Source organism: Sapajus apella, unplaced genomic scaffold (genome assembly GCF_009761245.1).
Source record: "Sapajus apella isolate SASKATOON/1434 unplaced genomic scaffold, GSC_monkey_1.0 scaffold61, whole genome shotgun sequence".
NCBI lineage: Eukaryota > Metazoa > Chordata > Mammalia > Primates > Cebidae > Sapajus > Sapajus apella.
The window spans coordinates 2,469,614-2,493,203 of record NW_022437001.1 but is presented as its reverse complement, the minus strand read 5'-3'; the positions used below and the strand labels follow the sequence as shown (position 1 = coordinate 2,493,203).

Sequence of the window (23,590 nt, the reverse complement as noted above, 5' to 3'; positions counted from 1 at the left end):
TTTGAAAACTCATTAATAGGAACAATCAAAACCCAGTTTTGGAAACAATATTTATTTAACGCCAAAAAATAAGGACTGATTCATTTCCCCAAATAATGTCATACTGACAAACATGGTTGAGAAGTGGCTGTGGAGGAGAGTCCAGAATTAAGGGTCAAAGCTAAGAGACATTCACAAGCCAATGAGGATTTAGGCCCAGATACTGAAGCCATATCTGACACTAACAAAACTACAGCAGCTCCTTGAAGCTGCAATCCCTTCTTTATCCACCCTCCTTCCTTCACATTACTCTTGTCCACATGTTCACACATACACTCACTCCTCTGCCCTTTCGCCCCTTATACAAATATCCAGGAGCAAGGCGGTGTGGAAACTAAGTGGAAGCTCAAACACTACCTCCTCTGCCTGTTTAAACTAAAGGGCTAAGGCACCCCGGGGGCAAACATAACAGAAAGCCTGGGAGGAGAGGCATGTGGGCAAGAGGCCTCATGCGGCCTAAACTGGAGCAGCCTGTGGAGAGCAGCAGTAGCAGACTCAGGCACTGTGACAAGGCAGCAACTGCAGGCAGAAGGAGGAATAGAGAATACCACATCTAGGAAGGGAAGAAGCAGCTCTGCAGAGCACCTACACTTAACAATGGGATCCGACAGGGGAGCAGAGACACAACAGAAAGAGGAAAACACTGAAATTCAAAACTCTGATTCAAAGCCCGCATCCTTCCAGGGCCCCTCTTGTTGTTTTAAGCAGCTTTCTCCTTACGAAAAGCAGGAAGGCAGATGCTAACTTCTAAATTGTGATTTGTAAAACCTCATATGTGTGTTTTTTCCTAATCTTCTTTTTTTGAATGGTGTCATATAAGCCAAAGTTAAGAATCTTCACCTGACCCTCCTGGCTTTCAGCTAGATAAATCTCTGAGGTAAAGCACCTGATCCACCCAGGCTGCAGCTATTGATATGGAAATCGGATGGCTAGGTTTTTTTGCTCCACTGCAGCTTCTGCCTAGGCAAAAGGCCCAAACCTCAGAAAGAATAAAGCAGTCAATTTGCAGTAACATGACTAATATATAATCCATATAATTTATTCTAAATAGTTAAACTGCACATGTGTTACCTGATTAATTTGGCAGATCAAAGGTTCTTGGGGTTTGATAGGTACGTTTATGGATGATGCTAAAGGTAAAAGTTGTTTTTCTCATATTTATTGGGAATTCACCATGTACAACATATAACATTTATATACAATACTTACAGTGCTGCTTAAACAAACATTGGAGTTTCTATTTAATAAGAAGTCATAGGGAGAAGCTTTCTATATTTACCTTTGAATACACTCTATGGGTAAATAAAACCTTTCATACCCACAGGCTGCATTGTAAGCTACACACACATATGATGATCTGGACACACGTTTGAAAAGATTACTTTAATGTATCTAATTAAAGTGGCTTTATTTATTTATTTATTTTGAGATAGGGTCTTGCTCAGTCACCCTGGCTGAAGTGCAAAGGCACAATAACAGATTACTACAGTCTCTACCTCCTAGGCTCAAGTGATTCTCCCAGCTCAGCCTCCCAAGTAAGTGGGACCACAGATGCTCGCCACCATGCCCAGCTATTTTTTTTTATTTAATTTAACTTTTTGTAGAGGAGAGGTCTCACATTTTGCCCAGGCTGATCTCGAACTCCTGGGTTCAAGCAGTGCTTTTACCTTGGCCTCTCAAAGTTGCTGGCATTACAAGCATTAGTCATCTCACCTGGCCTTTTTTTTTTAAATGCTAAAAAGAAATATACTTACAATTAACCAATAATTTTTGGGAAAACAGAAGTATGTTCTAAAATCACTTATATTTCAAGTATTGATATTTCCTTAACCTAAAATCAGAAACACTGACCTTAGGCTAAGCAAGATACTTTGCAATTTACTATCAACTTTATTAAAAATGTACTGGCTACTGAGAAATGCAAATGAAGCACCATCTTCTAGATGTTTTTATAAAGTAAATTATAATAAATTATTATTTGCCAGTTAGATTTTAGTACAGAATCAGTATACTACATTCTTTTCATTTCTTGGATTTATAATTCCTTCTTCAAAGCAGAAATATTAATAATAAGGCTAATATTACATACCATTTTGCATGAGCCGGGGAGTGTTAAAAATACATAGTTAACTCATTTAATTTTCATGAACTTTATGCTAATTTATAATTTTAAGATAAGAAGACAGGCTCAGAGAGGTTACATAATTTGCCCAAATTAACATGGCTTTTGACAATTAGAGTCAGGATTTTAAAAAGGCAGCACAGTGCCAGAATCTGGGTTCTTAACCACTATGCCATACTAGCTCTTACAGGTAAGAAAATGAAAGAAAACAAAAACAACCACTGTTCAAATATGAACGTATATATAATTAATTTGTTTACTAATTCTTATCTCTTATAGTGCATTTTAAAAGGTTAAATCAGAATAAACAAGAACAAAAAATATTCATTTCCAAATCTAAATCTGATGAACATGCCAAACACATCAGAAACAGCTAAATTCAATGCCCTGCTCATTACTTCCTCTGATTATTGCCATACATGTCCTAAAGTGCACCAAGCTTATTTGAAAGGAAAAAAGAAGAAACTTCTTTAATCTACAAATATATACAAAAAAATTAGGGTCCCCAATGGCAATATGTAATGGTTTAAAATAGCTCAAAAAATAAATTCACATTCGTTTAAATGACCACAAAAAATAAGATTAACCCTTCCAATTGCAATTTAAAATTTTTAATTATGTTCTAATCATGCTGCCTATATTATAACACAGTAAGATAGCTTCTGAATTAAAGTTTCATTAAAAATTTTACATACTATAAGTGTACTGTATGCATACACACACCCACTTTAATTTATTTATTTACTTATTTTTACAAGCTCAGATTCTGGAATTGTTCAAGCTCCACTGAAAAACCTCTTGTCATGGAAAATATGCAGCTTACTGATATTTAGAATGGTTTTCCTGTAATTAACTCCCCCTTGAGGATTTTAAGTTAGCAGCAGTAAAATTACCAACAGTACTCTAATATACACCACATGCGCTGGTATTCAATTCTCAGTGGTCTAATAGCTTTCTGCTAAAGGAATTTAAAAAAAAAAAAAATTAGAACAAAACTTTTCCAAGCATAAAATAAAAGATTATTATCATGTTTATATGTGCTGGGGACAAGTATATTTTAACTTCCATTTGCGTTATTCTCAATCAACCATTATAAACAAGTATTTTGATACCTTCTATGAATATATTCTACACTAGTCCAAAAGTTAACTGAATGAAGTCAGAATATATTTTGGGTTCCATTTTAAAGCTCATTTCAGATATTTCTAGGTAACAAAATTGTTACTAATGTGATCATTGTTTAAATTTTTCATATCACTATTAAGAAATGCCTTTTATTCTGGTTTAATTTTGCCTTTTATTCTGGCTTAATATTTATCCCAGCTTAATAATTAATGCAATTGTTACATGAAATTGGAGAAATCTGTCAAAAATGCTGTCTTTAAAAATGATTTGATTCACTAAGGCTAAAAACAACAAAAGATCTAAGAGAGAGAGGCTGGCCCTCAAAACGTAAAATTCAAGTTCTTTAGAGCTAACTCTGGACATGAGTTGATTCATCTATCCAACACAAAGCAGGTAAGTAGAATTAAAATATAAAAAGAGCAAAAACACACAAAACTGTTCCACCTTCAATATAAATCCTTTTCAAACATCTACTGAGCAAGTGAACTGGAATCATCAATAGTCTATATCAAAGTAAAATAAGTTTATACTTTAAGAATTAGCCACTTTAAAAAAGACTACTATTGGAATAACAAAGTGCCTTCAAACATACATAAAATAAAAATGGGTACATACTTAGTGTAATGTGAAGCACACACTATAACTGTATTTTGAACAGGACACATAAAGAATAACTTATAATCAACTATTGTTCTAATCTAACTGATTCCCCTCTGTACTTTATGCCATGTCCATAGCATTCCAAGTCAAGAAAATTGATTCTGAAAAAAAATTAATTAAACTACAAAGAATGAGCAGAAGAACAAGCCATGTGCATCTCCTAATAACCATGGGTTACCGAAAATTTTAGATAGAGAACATAGTATACGTTGATCCTAAAAAGCAAGCAACATTATCTGGTATTATTGAAGTTATGAGAGAATGGAATGATTTAAGATCTTTACATGATCTGTCATCCCTAGAAAACCAAATGAGTTACTTGTATCATTCCATATGCTTACAAGATACTTTTAAATCTATGTTAAATTCTCATTATGTATTTCTATTAGTAAGTACATTCTCTACAAAATAAAAATGTCTTGAATTCAATAGGGTTCTCTGCTAAACTGTTTTAGCACCTGAATTAAAACCAATCATTCTACCATTTAAAACACTTTTTATGTGGCTTTAATTTGAATATAAAATTCCCATTATATTTAATAATAAATTTTAGAAGACAGCACAGCACACTGATATGAAAATGTAGGCTTCAGTCAGTTAACCTGGGCTTTACTCCTTTATCTACCAAAAATTATATTGGCCCTTTGTTTCCTCAGTTTCCTTATCTGTAAAGAATAAAGTTAAACCAGATGTTAGTCTTAGGTTCCTTCTACATCCAAAATGCTCTGATAATAATTAACTGCTAACCTGGGCTCTGGCATTAGAAAAATGTTACGAATCATTGCTGATAATTTCTAATAAATTTTAAAACTATAAAATGAAAGAAAATGCCCTCAAGAATAAAATACTCAGCTTTGCCTGAGCTGATAATTTCCATAAAGAATATTTAATCATAAGAGGAAGTATTAATTTTAATTTAAAAATATGACTCAGTTTCTGCAAAGTTAAAGAAATCTCCCATTACAACATGACTTTTATAAATAACCACTTTGGAGGGTCTCTGTTTGAAAAATTACCTAAAGCTTTTTTCCCCAAGCAAGTTAATGTGAACTTGGGAAGGGCAATTAAATTGTCAGAATTAAAAAATTTGTTTTTAACTAGAAGGTAGGCAGAAGTAGAGTCATGGGGCTGGTATTGATCGTCCAAACAGAGAACATCACTCTTCAGGTATTTACTCTGCCACCTTTACACTAGAGGCTTTCCTTCAAATCAAATCAATCTATAAAAAAGATGGCTCTTTCTACTAAAATACATAGCTAATCTCCAATGGCACTTCTATTTATATGTCTTGCTTTGATAATGATAATACAGTTCATGGTGTTTTAAGATTCAGCATTTTTTAAATGTCCTGTCTCCTTAGTTAAATAAACTATAAATAAAGGAAGTCATAAAAATATAGGATTGACATACTATCCTCATTAATATCTATTTTAAATATTTAAATTCAACATTTAAAGCACAGTATCCATGTTAAAAATCTATTAATTTCAACTACCTTTTGATCACATTAACAATTTTGTTTGGCATACTTAATTCTTAATACGTTCATTTTGATTAGCTTCTTTAATGCTCCAAAAAATTTAAACACCAAATTAAAATTGAACGTCACTATCAAATACTTTACTTAATAAACTAGTAAAAAATTATGCTTTTTGTTTACAGAATATATTAGCATAAATTATGCTGACATCAAACAATACCATAACACAATCTATGTGCTGAACTGACTTCCTTATTGTTTAAAATAAAATAAATATGAGGTATAATTAGAATTTGCTTTTTCAAAAAATTTTATTTAAATATGATATAGCTCTGTAATTGTACGACAAGTGAAGAATCTTCTACACATTTAGATTTTTAAACATGTATTTCAAACTCAAATTTTGTTCATAATATTTTGGAGTGTGATAATAATTACAAGATTACTATAAAATATTACTCAATGCTTACCTTTGCTATTACCTCTCAATTTAAAAATGCACAATAAAATATAGATAATTAATTAACATTGTATTAACCTTTCAATTACTGCCTAGAGTAATCAGAGTGAAATCTGCTTCTACATACATCAAAAGAGTCTTAAATGATAGTAAAAGCATGCTAATAAATGTTTTTTTGTCAAACATTATTGCAGATGCTTAGCATTTAAAAAGCTGACAAAACACATGATTTTAAAAGATAAAGTTCAACAATTAAAATTTATTCATTATTAAGAATCCTGTAATTCTTCAAAATGTTTAAATGTACTATTTTTGATAAGAATATATTTTAGTAAATTCTGTATTAAATCTATACCACAAATTTTAAATTGAATTATTGATATCTAAGGATAAAATATTAAGTTTGTCTATGTTCATTTTAGAAAACAAATCCTCCCATTCCCGATATAAAAGTAAAAGGTTTTCATAAAACATAGTACCATGTATAGATCTCAGAACTCACAAATTACTGTAAAGGATGTTTTAGAAGATAAAAAATTAAATTTCAAATTTTAAGTGCACATGGTAATACATTTTGCTGAAAATTGCAAAAAACTTCACTTTCTTAATGTAAGCATCATTAACCAAAAACAAACCAAAAAACACAAAAAGAAAAAAAACCCTCTGAAATCTGTTATCACCACATAAAAAGTATATGTACTATAAAAACAAAGTGGCCTAATTAATTTTACATTTTATTTCTCTTTATCCACCTCCTATAGTTGAAGATGCAGGGCCATGAGACTGTTATTGCTTTTAGATCACTTCGTTATTGACTATTCTCCGTAAGATCATTTATTTTAAAGGACTGATGTCACATTTGGTGTTATATCTGATGACATATTGTGGACATTTTCTTCTAGAAATGGTTCCTTAACGCTGAGTGCAAGAGGTTAAGCTGCCTGACTGAGGCCAAATCTAAGATTACAGATTTTTAATCTAAATTCTTAATATCCTTATTGAATATAAATTAACATTTATTTTGTATACTACATATTTCCATTTAACCACAAACTGCTACATGTTAAACCAATACCCTGAAAAAGGAAAATTAAAAGTATTTCAGACCTTATTATAAACCGATTTGTATTTTGTAAAATCGGAATAATTTTAATGTGGGGAGGGGCATTTTCTCCTTCATCAATATTTCTTGACTTTCAAAAATCATAAAATAATGAGTGAAATTCTATGATAAAAAATACAGTATCAAATCCAAATGATCTTTTCAGTTTTTCCAATTTACTTATCAGACTTCTACCTAAACTGAATCATAGTCATATGTACTGTAACAAAACAGAAAAAATGTTTTGTTAAGCTCTGATAACAAAATAATACAGAATAGTAACATATGAAAATAATGTTTATTCTTTTTCCATGAGCCATCTATCATAACCATCTACAAATCAACACTCAGAAAGTATCTAGGCACTTGGATATTTATTACTATCTTTCCCACTTCATGATTTCATGATAAAATACCATGACTGCGGGAAAACCATGTGTACACAACAGAACCTAGAAACATATCTGGTTTGTAAATGCTGTCTTTCTAATATTCATGGATTTAAGGCAGGCCTCCTGGATTCATTTGCTAAAAGCTGAATGTGTCACTTAAAATGAGACATATTTAATCCTTGTACTCTGAAACAAAGGGTCTATGTTAAGTAAGTTTTGTATGTGTAACATAATGAATAAATATACTTGACACCATAATTTAATAGGACTCTATAGTAACTATAAAAAAATTAACTTTTCTTTCTGGTTTGAATAACCATGAAATGTGGTGTTGGACCATTTTACAGTGCCTTGTAATAATGAAGTTATGCTCTTCATTACCAAGTGCTGTACCTGCTGCTATTGGCAAGGAATGGTTTATACACTGACCATGTTCCACGGCTGTTTTTAGTGTCGCTTCAGGATGTGTCGATCCTAGAGGGTTACGCACAAATCGTCGCCGGCGCCGCAAGTCATCTTCCCAGTAGTCAAGGCGCCAGAACTCACGAGGACGACTACAATGAAACAGAGAAGCCACATATGTTAGCAATTATCAAACAGCGTGGTAGCACTGAATTTCTGCATAAAGCTCTCCTTGTTTGCTCTGTCTTTTTTTCCCTCTCCTTCCTCTTAATTCTCCCTCCATCTCACACTCCCCTTTCTGCAATCTTTAACTTAGGTATGTCCTTGAAAATAACAATATCACCTTCTAGTCTAAGGAACTCCTTTTCCTTTTCTTGGAAGGTGAAATGAGCACTAAATACATCATTTTGAAATGAATTGCTGACAGTGTGATCAGTTTCCCCACACTCTAGTGGCATGTGCTCTGATTTCAGCCTCATTTCAGCCTCAGCAGGGCACCTTTCTCTGTAGCTGCATTTATAAACCAGAATAGGGAAAAGGCTATTATAAATATGGTATAGCATTACCTATATTAATCAAAGTCCGTCCCCCTTCATTTTTCTTCCTAATTTGTGCCTTTTTGCACAAGGTCAGTAAATCATACCATGAATTCTTGGTCTAGAAAGTGTTAACTTTAATGAATATCTCAGTTACATGGTTATGTATGTGATAATAAAATATTACTCTGTTTAGATGTGCAGGAATTTAATTAAAATAATCTCTTAAAATATTCATTACATTTAGCCCCTGAGGCTTAGAACAACACAAGAAAATGCATTTCTTTTCCATTTACTGTTTTTAAATAAACCATTCCTGTAGAGTGAAACAGCAATCTATTTTCAAGCAAATCAGATTGGATTTCTGTTTTATGTAGTCTGTTTTTGTATTTAATTAAAAACTACATGCTATACGATGTGTAATAATTGCTATATCGAAAACATACTTTTGGAAATATATTTTTTTAAAAAAAGGTTTGCTCATTTCAAATTCTATATTTTCCCCTATTACATAGACATTTTATATGGCAATACATAAATGTCAGCTTTCTCTCTTGTTAACTAATCATGATCTAGCATGCTGGAAAAATATTTTATAAGGAAAATGCTAATGTTTTTTCAGTTATAGTATAAAAAAACTTCTGTAGAATATATTAATTCAATGAAGACATAAAGCATGAACACCTGTAAGTTTCAATAATGAAATTAAAAAATTATTCATAATCAAAACTTCTTCAGGAATGACTAATACAAAATAAAATGTTACTTATATTTCATGAGCTAATAAAATTGTATCTGTCAGCTTTGACAAATTAGTAGTCTTGAACAACTGACAGTCCCAAAATGCCCAAGAAAAAGTTACCTTTATTTTGATGTTTTAAAGATGTTATCTTTAAAAATTCAAAATAGGTTTATAAATAAGTACTTTTACCAATTAAAAAGTATCTTGTATTAATAAAAAGCATAAACAAACTACATTATTTTAAAAATCTTTTTAAAACAGTAGAGACTGATCTCTGAAAATGCTCAGGGGATAATAAGAACGTCAAACATTTCCTTTGTTGATTTTGGTCAGGAGAAGGAGATAAAATGTAATCAAAATGTGTTTTAAAAAAGTATAAGAATTGCAGTCCTCAAAAAGAAAAATTAAAAAGCTCTTATATTTTTCTTCATTATTCTGTCTAAATTTTAAATAAAAACACTATAATATTATTTTAAAATAAATAAATACCCACAGAATATATATACACTCAAAAGAAAACGGTTTTTGGAACTTAATTAATAAAATGAAATTCTCCTTAGGTGAGAAGGAAAAAGGCAGTACACAGATGGTATGTGTATGGCTTTGATAGTCATGGAGCTTGGATAGGCACTTCATCATTCTGCCTACCTACATTTATCTGTTAAAATTATTATCAAATATCAGCCAGGATGCAGTCGTGAATCACAGGCTGTTCCTCGTCTTCAGGGGAATGATACAATGAGGGTCTATTCATCAGTGCAGCAATCGGCACAAGTAATTAGTTCCCTAGACTGAGATCTCCTACAAAGCCTATTTCAGTCAGCACCACAAACATATGACGATGTAAAGCTAATGAAAGCTGCTCAAATTTGTTAACCTTTTCTGCCATCAATCCTTCTAATACTCTATGCTTCAGTATTATGCAAAGGTAGTAAATTATTAATTTGTCATTCATCCATCCTTCTGCATTTTGAGTCAAATTAAATGATGTCATTATTCTTGATAACAATTAAAATTATAAGATGTTAAGCTGCTATGATAAAATTATTACTAAATTAGGTAACAATAGATTCTACTATAATGCACCATAGTGAAGTCAAATTCAATGGCTATTAAAGCATATGTACAATAACTTTTGTCACACAGCAGAAAATCCAGAGGAATTATAAAATTATTCACAAATTATCAAGTAACTCAAAGATAATATCTATAAGAAAAATAACCAAAATTAGGAGGAAATAGAACTATAATATTTATTTTTATACTCTGACACTAACAAAAAACGGTCAAAATGGTGACATTTGGCTAAATCAAAAATATCAGTACATCAGGGAACTGAGAATTTGTTCACATAATAGAAATGAAAGTTAAGTTTCATTTATGCTAACTATATATATATTTATGTATATGTACACATACATACTGTTTTCACATATATTCTATCAGTATTTTAAAAAAATACTTAGACATGGTCCAAAGAGAATAAAGAACTATAATACCTCAGCATGATAATATTTACAATTTCCTGAAGCTATGTCACTTAAGGACTATCTTTCCAACATAATCCAGTTACAACACAATTAAAAATAATCTGAAGACAAAGCAAAGATCACTTAGTTCAGATCACATATCTAGTAAGAACTATAAAAATCATTTCGAAAGACCAACAATTTTAATATATTTTTTGAGAGTTTCTCCATATAATGCACTGCTCCAGGTGATACAGGATACAAAGTTCTCATGGAATGTACTTATAATCAGTTAGCAATTAGTCTCATTTGAGAAAATAGCATTTATCATCCAATTTCAGACTGTGAGGGTAATACATGTTTTTGGAGAAAAAGCCACTCCCACTTATTTGAGATGAGGATCATCTTATTTGAGATGAGGATCATTACTGGCATGTTTAAAGTCATTTACAAAGTAACAAACCTAGGCCTAAAGTCCAATGTTTTGTCTCCCTAAGTCTGCTCCCTCCAACAACATATACTCTCAGTATAACATTCTACCATACACACAAAATATGAGGCACACTTTGTCATTTAAAAAACAGTATTATAAAGGAGTATGTGCAGGTTTTGGTCTTCAACTTACTTTCTTCACTCTCATTTAAGAAATACTGTTCCCTACACTGTCCCTTCCTCAAAAGCCTCTTCTAGGGAAAAGAGGATACAAAATTGGCAAATTTATTAATAACACAGTGATCCAACCCTCTTCACAAAGGGTTGTGAAGTAACTTAAAAATTATTATACCTTTTTGTGGTTATCACCATGGTATGACCAGCAAAATTTAAAAGACTTCATGTATTCAGAAACGGATTGTTGACTAAATATAAGTACGGATAAGATGAGAAATCACTTATTCTGGGAACTTACAAGTACGCATCTAGATCACTATATACCTATACTTTTATATATCTGTATCTATCCCCAAAAGTTATATTAATACTACACAACGCTCTTTCAGAAACTTCACTCATATCCATTTCCACAAGATCCTCAAAATATTCAAAGTAAAACGGTTAGCCTAAGTTTTGGAAGGTCTGGAAATACTTCAGAAGACATAAGCCCTTCTTTACAAAGATGCCCTACTTACAGCTCCTCTTAGGACATAATCTCCAGGTACTAAAGTCTTTGACTGGTGGAACACATGTCTTTAAAGTTATGGATGGCACTGGAGTTAAATATTCGAATCTTTCTAAATTTTTTAATTTAGTTTTTTTGTTCTTTGATCTAATTTCAGAGTCCGAAGTTAAAATTATCATGTCAGTCTACTGGACTTTCCTAAGTCTAAGTCATTTAACTATATTTCTACTTTTTAAAGAACTTTCATGTTATGTGTTTGTATACATACACCTTTAATCTACATAAGAGAATATAAAGCAATGTCATTTTTTAATTTTTTTTTTTTTTGAGATGATAGAATCTCTGTCACCCAGGCTGGAATGCAGTGGCACAATCAGGGAATAGAACAAAGCTCACTACAGCCTTTAACTCGTGGGTTCAAGAGATCCTGCTGCCTCATCTTCCCCAGTATCTGGGACTACAGATGCACACCACCGTATCTGGCTAATTTTTTTCATTTTCTTAGAGATGGGATCTTGCTCTGTGGCACAGGCTGGTTTCACACACTTGGCCTCAAATGATCCTTCTCCTTGAGCCTCCTGAGTAGCTGGGATAACAGGCACAAGCCACTGAGCTTGGCTGGCAGTGCCATTTTAATACACAGAATATATGTTTTATGTTCTACAAGAACAGATTATCAAATTTTTAGAAAGAAATATAATGCAAACATCTATTTCCTAGGCCATTTATGTTTACTGATTTGATCAAGTAGAACGAATGAGAATCATTTGGAAGGGGCAGAAGTATTAAAACAAAAATCAACAACTAAGGTACAATTCACATTTTTCCCCCTAATAGTTGAAGAGCACAACTATACAAATCTGATTATTATTTTTCTCGTGTTAATTGTAAGAATTTTTAGGCTGGGCACTGTGGCTCATGACTGTAATCCTAGAACATAGGGAGGGCTAAGGAAGGAAAATTGCTTGAGGCCAGGAGTTTCAGACCAGCCTGGGCAACATAGCAAGATCCTGTCTCAAAAAAAAAAAAAAAATTAGGCAGGTATGGTGGTACATGCCTGTAGGTCTACCTTCTTGGGGGGCTAAGGTAGGAAGATCTCTTTAGCCCAGAAGTTGGAGGTTGCTGTGAGCTATGATGATGACATTGAACTCTAGCCTCGGTGACAGAGGGAGAGGCTGTCTCAAAAAAAAAAAATTGTAAAGTTTAGTTTTATTCAAATACAATTAGCCAGTTAACATGGTATGAATGGACAAATATTCTAATAAAACGCTAAAATATTTTCTAATAACAATTATTTATTATGTACCTGAGCCAGCTGTGGGTATACAAGGATTATTACAATGCTGTCCCTGATCTCATGAAAAAGGCAGATGCAAAAACAAATATTAAGAATTCAAAAAAGTGTGTGTGACAGAACAGAGCTCTTACTACATGGCTATGAAAGTGCACAACTCCAGGGGGCACTTTTCACATTAAAATTTTTGTAAATAACAAGGTGGAGAGGGAAGGTTTAAAAAAAAATTGTAAATAACATGCCCTGCTGTTATGCAATGCTCATTGGACATTATTATATGTCACAGTCCCAGTCCAATTGCTAGGAGAACAGTGCCTTTACCCACATGTCCCCTAGTTCCCTCCCCACAATTCACTGCTCAGCCTCCTTTCTTTCTCTGGAATCCCGAAGATAAATCTAAACCTGAGGATAGGAAACAAAACAAAGCCTTCAGACACTATCAATGGCAGTTGCACAGTCAGTATTTCCCTGCTGTAGGAAAATGCGGTCATATTAAGAAGAGGCTTGGTTGTCAAAATACAAGCAAAAGTCAATAAAAAGAATAAAATAATTAAATACATAAGAGAAATATTAACATTTATTTAACTAAAGCCATTAAGTTCACATTGCTATATTAAAGAAGATAACTTTCTGGATATTGTAGTATTAAAGCAGAATAGTTTCCAGAACAATGTTAATTACTGGTAGCTATGTAAGTGTACCCATTATTCTACAACCTAGATGAATTGGCACCTATTATCAAATGAGCCCAAAGTATGCATGTCTATCATCTCACTGGTTTTAGTGTCATTTCAATGTAACTTAAATATATGTCAATAAAAGTATATGAGTTTCAAAAAGAGGTTTTCTTTTTGAAATTCATATACTTTTATTGACATATTGAAAAAAATCTCATATTAGAAAATTTTCCCATTTTCCATCTTGCCCAGTTTCCTTTGACAATACCTGATAAATCCTGATGACCTTAACAGAAGTCAGTAATAAATTCTTCTAGCTAAAGTTCCAAATCCTAGAAAATTTTAAGACGTCATATTTTGTTCTTAAATTTTCATACTGCATGTTTTTTAAACTCCTACATCTGACTAGCTTCTATTTCCATGTTTTTAGATTAAAAATTCATGGTAGACATTAGTTACAACTTAAAGAAATGGTAACCCCTAAAAAGCAGTAAATATTTTCAGTGCACTGTCAGCTTGAAGATAAAAACACTTAAGTTCTAGAAAGGTTTCACATTCTGTGTAAATCTTGTTGAAATAATATTCAGGTACTATAGGGTATCATACAATATAAGAATGCTTTATCTCACAAACTGAAATCTATGATGCCTTCATGTAAATAGATACAAAGAAAATTAACTAAAACCTCTGTTTACCAAGTACCAACTATAAATCAAGTGCAGGTGATCTACGCATTATGCTGTCTTTATGAAAAAGGCAAACAAAAACAAAAACAAACCCTTCAATTGTGTGGATTCCAGCAGAGAAGATATATACTAAAGCAGAATTATGTCTTTATTGAGGCCTAACATGAGGATTTTATGTTAGATTGAGACACTAGAGTATCATGTATTTTCTTTAATTATGTAAAATCATATTTTATGTGGTTAGGAATTTCTGCATGTCACTATTCAATGTACTTCTGTATTTGTTTTTTAGAGCCATCTAGATACCCTTCTTGAATTAATTATTAGTTTGGACATTTTGCGAAAATGTAATTTTGCAACCAAGTCAATTATTCAAGAAATGATCCCAAGCTTTTCCTGTCTGTTGTTAGCCTGTTGACCATTTCTTTCTTCACTTAGAATTTTTACCAGGGATTGAGTAAAGTTATGAGAATACCAAAATCTGGTGTTATACTACCAGTTAAAGCTCTAACAAAAGAGATCTGGAAAAAAAAAAAAAAAAAAGCCTACTAAAATGATGTTATTAAGAACAGGAAGCCTTAAAGCTCACCTCAGCCTCACTATTTAGACAATTCTAATATACTGACCCCAAAAATCTAATTTAAAAAAATTCACCAAATATTTGTTGAGTGCCAACTAGGTACCAGATTGTGGTACATACAAATGAATGATGCTGGGCTCAGCCTAGATGGGACAATGGGGACAATGGGGACAATTACTAAATATAAAAAACAGTAAGTTAAACTAGATAGACTATATTACTTTAGGCTACTCTGTGCTACACACTGTTCTCTGTTATATACAGCACTGCCAAGCATCAACAACACTGCCATTGTTAAATACCATTATTCTCATTTTAAAGGTGAAGAAACTAAGTCTTACCCATTGGTAGGAAATAATAAGTCTACTGATGTGTAAGCCAATGGGCTTTTCACTATATAGCATTTCCTCTTGAACATCTTATTGGCTACTATTACAGCTATGATCAAAGTATTAATTAACCCTGCCTGAGAGGACTGAGGATTTCATTTAGATTTCAATGAGGATCCTATTCTGTAACTTCCATGAAGACAAGGGTTTGTTCCTAATTCACTAACCAAGCATAGTAACTGTTACAAAACAGCCACTTAATAAATAATTGATCAAAGAGTAAATCGATGACTTTTAAACAGAAACTTAAATGATAAACAGGAGTCTGCTGAACAAAATGGAAAAAACACTACAAGCAAGAAATAGCATGGATAGGCATAGAAACATAAAAGGGCACTGTAATTTAGGGAAGTTTTGGTAGGAAATCACAGCTAGACAGCCTCAAGATGGCAAAAGCTAAGGTAAAAAACAGAGGTTTAGAACCAGACTTCAAAAGGCCTTCTATAGTTAACTAAAGTAACTACCTTTACATCCTAAAGTCTACAGAGACAACATCAGGTTTCACAACAGAGGTTTAATATGATCAGCCTTGTATGCTACATAGCAGCAACATCCAGGAGATCTGGATTAAAGCAGTGAGGATGGAACCTAGAAGTGAAGGTTTGAAAGACATATCTGAGGTAGAATGGAGAAGTTTTCACACGATATTCAATATGGGAGGTGAGGAAAAAGATAATCAGAATAAAATCAAGGTTTGTAACAAGACGAAGTTAGAGGATAAAGATGCTATTTAATTTAAAAACCGTTTAAGCAGGTGTGGCTGGGAAAAATCATCACATCCTAGATGCCTAATAACATCCAGACAGGTATTTCTAATAGGTAAATAACACAACAGTGCAGCTTGAAAGACAAAGGCCTCTGCTAGAGATTTAAAATAAGGAGACTGCCCAGGTGCGGTGGCTCACACCTGTAATTCTAGCACTTTGGGAGGCTGGGACAGGTGAATCACTTGAACCCTAAAGTTACAGCCTGGGAAACACGGCGAAACCCTATCTCTACAAAAAGATACAAAAAATAAGCAGGCATGGTGGCACACACCTGTAATCCCAGCACTTTGGGAGGATGAAGCGGGCAGATCAAGAGGTCAGGAGTTCGAGATGAGCCTGGCCGACATGGTGAAACCCTGTCTCTACTAAAATGCAAAGATTAGTCAGGCATGGTGGTGTGTGCCTGTAATCCCAGCAACTTGGGAGGCTGAGGTAGGAGAATTACTTGAACCCAGGAGGCGGAGGTTGCATTGAACCAAGATCACGCCACTGTACTCCAGCCTGGGTGACAGAGCTAGACACTATCTTAGGGAAAAAAAAAAAAAAAAAAAAGATTAAAAAATTAGCCAGGTATGATCGTGCGCATCTGTAGTCCCAGCTACTCAGGAAGCAGAGGTGGGGAGGATCACCTGAGCCCAGGAGGTTGACGTTGCAGTGAGCCAAAATTCCAGCCCAGGTGCCAGATATATATATATATATATACACACACACATATATATCAAAGAAAAAGAAAGAAAGAGAGAGAGAGAGGAAGGGAGAAGGGGAAAGAGGGGGAGAGAGGGGAAAAGAGGGAGAAAGGCTGGGGGGAGAGAGAGAGAGAAGCCTTGAGAGTTAGGAGATTCAGCATTCATTTAACAAAAATGTACTGAGTGTTTATTATAGGCCAAGTGCTAGACCCAGAGAAAAGTCTATTGAAAGGACAAGAGAAAGTTGGCAATGAATCTGGGAAATACGAATATTTAAGAAATTGCAGAAGTTAGGTAATAGTACCTTACAATCAATAAGATAATAGGAGAAACAAAATAGAATGATGCCAAAAAAGACAAATGAGCAAAGATGTTTCAAAGCAGTGAGTGGGTACCGTTATTTAATTCTGCATAAATATGCCCAGAAGGATGAAAAATGAAGAGAAGTCTTTGTTCATGCTTTGTGTTTTTTACAGCTTTGTGATACACAATGTATATACCATAATGCACGTGTTTAAAATGTATAACTCAATGATTTTTTTATATATTGACAGTTATACAATCATCACTATAATCTAATTTGAAGATATTTCTATCACCCCAAAATGATACTCCATACCCATTACATGTCATTCCACATTCTCCCTTCCTCCCAGCCCCTGGCAATGATTAGCCTACTTTCTCCACATATTTGCCTATTCTGGACACTTTATACAAATGGAATCCATACAATGTATAGAATTGTGTGACTGGCTTCTTTCACTCAGCATAATGTTTTTGAGGTTCATCTATGTTGCAGCACATATCAGTAGTTAGTTCTTTTTATTGCTAAATCATATTTCATTGTATGGATATGCTGCGTTTTGATTATCCATTCATGTATTGAAGAATACTTGAGTTGTTTCCATTTTGTGGGGATATTTGGGTTTTACAACGAGAAAACTGAAGTACTTGGTTAACTATCTAGCTTTCACTTCTCTCCGCGTTCCCAATAACTGATTTACACCTTTGTTTAGATATCTAGCACTTTTTAAAAGTTTCTGTGACTCATGGAAAGCTGACCAAATTATGATAGTGATTGGTTCAGAAATCCAGCTTTAAGAGGATCACTATATAAATTCTGCCTGGCAATCATTTTTCAGCAATATGAAATGGAAACCTTCTATTCAGTGGTTGAGACAGAGTTCTTTCTTTTTCCTGATGGTCTGAAACAATAAAATATGTAGACCCAGCTGCTGGCAGCCATAACACAGCCATGAGAGAAGCCAGATTGAACAGTTTATACATCCAAGGACAGAGAACTGAAAGAGTTGCAGAAAAATGGAGCCAGAAGCCTGCCCCCACGCCTATGTATATCTGTACTTCTTCTTATTAGAGATATTATATTTCACACTCTAGTAAAGTGAAGAAGTTTACTTGGTGCAAGGTTTCTTATTACTTGCCTTTCAAACCATCTAACAGGTAAGTACTGATGATGCTGTGAGCAATTTGATTACAGTGGTTGGAAGGAAAAGCAGACAGTAACATTCTTTGGTGGCAATGGTTAATATTGATTTCCTCTTAAAGGACCATGAAAGGAATTACGAGAGCTAGGGTGGTAGTTTAAAGAAGGTAAAGAACAGACTTAAGTATGTTTGCAGATAGAAGAGACAAAGTCCAAAGAATTCAAAGAAATTGAAGACGGCACTGAGAATAGGAGATGAGTAGCAGGAGCAGGTTTTTAAAAAGACCTTAGAAGAGGTATGATTCCATAAAATGATAACATGATGAATTTGGAAGTAACCAAGGTCTCCTCTTTCTCTGTGGCAAAATCCAAGGATGAAGTGAAGAAAAACTAAAGACTAGATTTTGACCTGATTATTTCTATTAAATAGCGTATTTATGACTGAAGAAAATAACAGAGGGGGTAAAATTAGAAGAGCTGCCTTGGGAAATACAAAAGAAAGCTGACAAAAGAAAAGTTGAAGGATGACTAAATAGTTTGCGAAGATCCAGCTGAGTTAGAAAACCATTGAAATAGTGTAGCATCAATCTGCAGAATTGTGTAATTTCTCCTACACCCCCACCATGACCATACTCAGTAACCTGGGAGAAAGAGTCAAAACAGCAGTTGAGTCCAGGCATGGTGGCTCACGCCTATAATTCCAGCACTTTGGGAGGCCGAGTCAGGCAGATCACGTCAGGAGTTTGAGACTAGCATGGCCAACATGATGAAACCCCCTCTCTACTAAAGACACAAAAAATTAGCTGGGTGTGGTGGCGTGTGCCTGTAATTCCAGCTCAGGAGGTGGAGCCAGGAGAGTCGCTTGAACCTTGGAGGCGGAAGTTGCAGTGAGCAGAGATAATGCCATTGCTCTCCAGCCTGGGCAAGAGGGCGACACTTCGTCTCAAAAAAAGAGCAGTTGACAAAACTCATTCAAGATTTAGGACTGATTTGGTTGGCAGACCAAAATAAAAAAGGTTAAGGAAAATGGGTAGGCTGGTAGGAATGCCTGGGATGACTATGGGTGATAAATTCATGATCTTTCTGGACTTCAATAAAATAAATAATTAAACATAGGCTTTATTAGACATTGACTCACTGGGAAATCAAATTTATCCTGCAACCCAAGCTATTTATATTGATGATAATTAATCAATATAACTGGCTTGTGAAGCAGTATAGATAGGCCAGGCATGGTGGCTCATGCCTATAATCCCAGTACTTTGGGAGGCTGAGGCGGGCAAATCACCTGAGGTTGGAAGCTCATGACCAGCCTGACCAACATGGAAAAACCCCATCTCTACTAAAAATACAAAATTATCCGGGGGCAGTGGCACATGCCTGTAATCCCAGCTACTCGGGAGGCTGAGGCAGGAGAATTGCTTGAACCCGGGAGGCAGAGGTTGCAGTGAGCCAAGATGGCACCATTGCACCAAGCCTGGTCAAAAACAGGGAGAAACCCAATCAAAAAAAAAAAAAAATAAATAAAAGAAAAGAAAAGAAAAAAGGAAGAAAGAAAGAAACAGCGCTAGACCTTTCCATCTAGAACTATCCATCACCAAAATTTTTCCAGGCTACTTTGGCTAAAACGATCATATTAGGCTCATTAATACACTTTTTATGATAGTTCATTATATTGGTATGAATTTAAACATCTCTTTTATAAAGTGACAGATTTAAATATAACCAAAAAAATTTTTCTAAGTTACATCAAAACCTATCAAAACACATTTCAATAAAGAAAAATTTAAAAATTCATAAATTTCCCAGCATTAGCATCACCCAAAATTCAAAGAGCAAGGCTATTAGGCTAGGGTAAGGAGTAACAAGGCTCTATCACTTTTCAATTGATAAGAAAAACTAAGTACTGTGTAGTGCAGGGTCAGCATTTGTAAGTAAGCAGCCTGGAAGCTATTAATATTCAGAAATATTTTTAGTAGCCCCATCACTTGCCCTTAATTTGGAATAACTACATAAGCATCTAAATGAAGCAATCGCATATCCAATAACCACTGCTTTGGCATATGGAACCTTTATTTCTACTGTCTTTCTCTCTCTTTCCCTCTACAACAAGGTCTCACTCTGTTGCCCAGGCTGGAGTGCAGTGGTACAATCATGGTTCACTGTAACTTCAACATGGCTCAGGTGATCCTCCCACCTCAGCCTCCTGAATAGCTGGGACTACAGGCACCTGCCACCATGCCAGGGGAATTTTTGCCTTTTTTGTAGATGCAGGGTTTCACCCTGTTGCCCAGGCTATATTTCTCTCAAAGTCAAGTCCTATACCACATTTGTTGCCGTTGTTCTTAAGATAACTTTATAAGTAATAGGAAGACAAGAAAAGAGAAAAAAAGTCACCCTCCATAGTATAACATTTTTATCTTTAAATAAATATTTTTTAGAAGTTTACATGAAGAAAAACCCAACATAATCCATCATTTCCTCTCTTTAATCCAAAACTCTCAGGAAAATACTGACAGTAACTAACAGATTTTAACTAACATAAAAGAAATTGTATACATACACACACACACACACACACACACACACACACACACACCCCATGCTTTGCAATCTGTATAAATTAAAGTATTAGCAAAAGATATGTGCTTTTTATCCACAGGGGAAAACAAGGCTTATTATGTTACACTTCCAGGTTTTCAAGACAGTTGGAAGCCAGTTCTCTGAACAGTTGCTGTCATCTCCTAGATACTTTCTAGTACTTTCAATTTTGAAGCAATTATTCACATTCTAAAGTGATTTATTTTCCTCTCTTTCTTTGCTACATTTCATTTCTTCTGGTTCTCAATGACCAGTTCTACTTTGGCTTAATTATATTCATTTACAAATATTTTCTGAGTACCTGCTACTGTCTGGAAAACATTGGTTGAGGTGCTATTAGAAATACTCCTATGAAGAAAACACAAGTCTCTAATCTCAAGGGACTTAAAATCTAATAAATGGGATAAAATAAGCAAACAAAAAATTATATGACATAAAATCCATGCCATAAGAAAAGTAAAAACAGAGCTATGGAAAGGCAAAGAAAAGAGTAATCACGTTTGTTTTAAAGGGATCAAGAAGCTTTAGGGAGCAAAAGATTTTTTTTCTAGAAATAAAAAGAGTCCAATTTTCAATTGCTACAGAAGATGATGATGACATTGTAGGCTTTTAAGAAATCTTAAATAAAAGTGTAGGGGTCTGAAAATTGGAAGCACTCTCATTTAGTTGGTCCAATAGGAAATGACATATGAAACATAAGTTAGACCCATAACATAAAAACCACACATAAAAAATGAATAAGTTTATATTTCACTCATTTACTCACTTGTTCATTTAATCAAAAACACATACTGAATACCAACAATGCTCAAAGACTGGAGATTCAGTCATTTGGTGATAAAAAGTCATTACCCTTAAGCACCTCAAAATCCAATAAGAGAAACAAATATTATGAAGAGATATTTACAATATATGCAAAAAGTAGCTTAGGAACACAGTGGAAGGGCATTATCCAAAGTAACAGAAAGCTTCTTAGGAGCGAGTAATCCACAAACTGAGTCAAAGAGTTAACAGATATTAACCAGGAGAATAAGAAAAGGAAAAACATTCTTTCTGAGGGAATAGCATTAGCAAAGCCAAACAAGTAAGAAACAATTGAGTATAAGCTAAAGTTAAGTGTTTCCAGAATTTTTGGAGATACATAAAACAAGAAGAGCCCAAACAAGAGGCTATAGAGGGCAGGGGCCAGCTCATGAAGAATCATTTTAGGAGTCTGACTCCTGGTTTAAAACCTATGTGTAATTTTTTTCAGGCCTTAACATGGGCAGTTTCAAAAGTTTTACCTGGCAGGCCTCATGGAGAAAAGCTGTACTCCCTGCATCAAACTTGATGTATAGCAAATGTTTTGCATCTCTAAAGGGGGTTGCAGCTAAGGTCTTAGGTCTCTCTGACCAGTTATGCTCTTTGCACATTTACATTCCTAGCCCTGATGAGTTCATTCTTAGGTCTATATCTGAAACCTGGGCCTAAGATCCTTTCCAAGCACCTCTTTCTTGATCTCCTTACTCGGAGAGGAAGGGGAAACCCTGAAGACACTATTCCCCACTCGGATTCAGCCTGCTCCAAGATCGCCCCGCTAGCCCTTCCTCTGACCTCATGGTCCATAAAACTACCAGAGTCTTTAGTTTCAAGTTCCTTCAACAATAAGATGACTCTCACATCTGCGCAGATCCTCGCTAATGCTTGACATGCCTGCCATTCTTCCTTTGGCTTTACACTCTTGCTAATAACCTTCACAGTAAACGATTAAAGGCTTACCCTTTCATTTTTGGCTTGTTACTTTAATTGGCTACTCCTACACCTGACAGTTCAACTCGCTCCCACCTCAGCTTAGGCCATGACCATGTCATGTTAAGGAGACTGAGTTTTATCCTATAGCAATGGGGAAATACTGAAGAGTTTTAAGCAGGTATTACGACTGCAGAATAATCGAAACATTAAGACTATAGGGAATAAATACCAGGATACAAGTAAGAAAGTGAAAAAAAAAATTATTGTAATAAACAATATGTAATGAGAGCCTTCGATACTAATTTTTAAATTTCTATTTTTCAGATGTATCCTATCAAGATATTATTGAAACTTACCTAAAATTCTCTGTAATACAAGGTGGGCAATAAATATAAATGAATAAGGGCATGAAAGAAAAGCTTAAGCATACAGTCAACTTGTTGACAACAAAATAGCTTCCAAAGCATGTGATGTACAAAGTTAATTAAACATTACATTGAAAAAGCAGACCTAGAATTGAAGTAGAGAGACCAAAGTCCTAAAGCTAAGAGTAGAGATGAAAAAAGAACACAGGAAAGGTAGAATAGATGGTATATCACTTCAGCCCAGAAAGGACATATATGTCCTCTACTCACATTCCACTCATCTCCCTTAGTCATGTAACACTGCAAAAGAAATATGTTCCCCGGCTGGGTAGCCATTTCCCAGCTAAACTTTAAACAATAGAAAGAGGCATGACTGGTCCAGCATGGTGGCTCACGCCTGTAATCCCAGCACTCTGGGAGGCCAAGGTGGGTGGATCACAAGTTCGAGATCAGCCTGGCTAATATGGTGAAACCACATTGGCCTATTAAAAATTCAAAAATTCTTGGTCTCTATTAAAAATTCAAAAATTAGCAGGGTGTGGTGGTGTGTGCCTGTAGTCCCAGCTACTTGGGAGGCTGAGGCAGGAGAATCACTTGAAAGCGGGAAGTGGATGTTGCAGTGAGCCGAGATTGCACCACGGCACTCCAGCCAGGGCAACAGAGCAAGACTCTGTCTCGGGAGGGAGGGAGGGAAGGAAGGGAGGGAGGGAGGGAGGGAGGGAGG

At 34.5% G+C, this 23,590-nt stretch overlaps 1 protein-coding gene across 5 annotated transcripts in view; it reads right to left on the bottom strand.

The window, feature by feature from the left end:
- LRBA (LPS responsive beige-like anchor protein) overlaps window positions 1-23,590 on the bottom strand; it is a 726,864-nt gene that overhangs the window by 305,501 nt on the left and 397,773 nt on the right. For all 5 annotated transcript variants that reach the window (XM_032246531.1, XM_032246532.1, XM_032246533.1 and 2 more), the window contains one exon: window positions 7,810-7,934. In XM_032246531.1, the coding sequence (XP_032102422.1) occupies window positions 7,810-7,934 (125 nt within the window). The remainder of the gene's footprint in view (window positions 1-7,809; window positions 7,935-23,590) is intronic.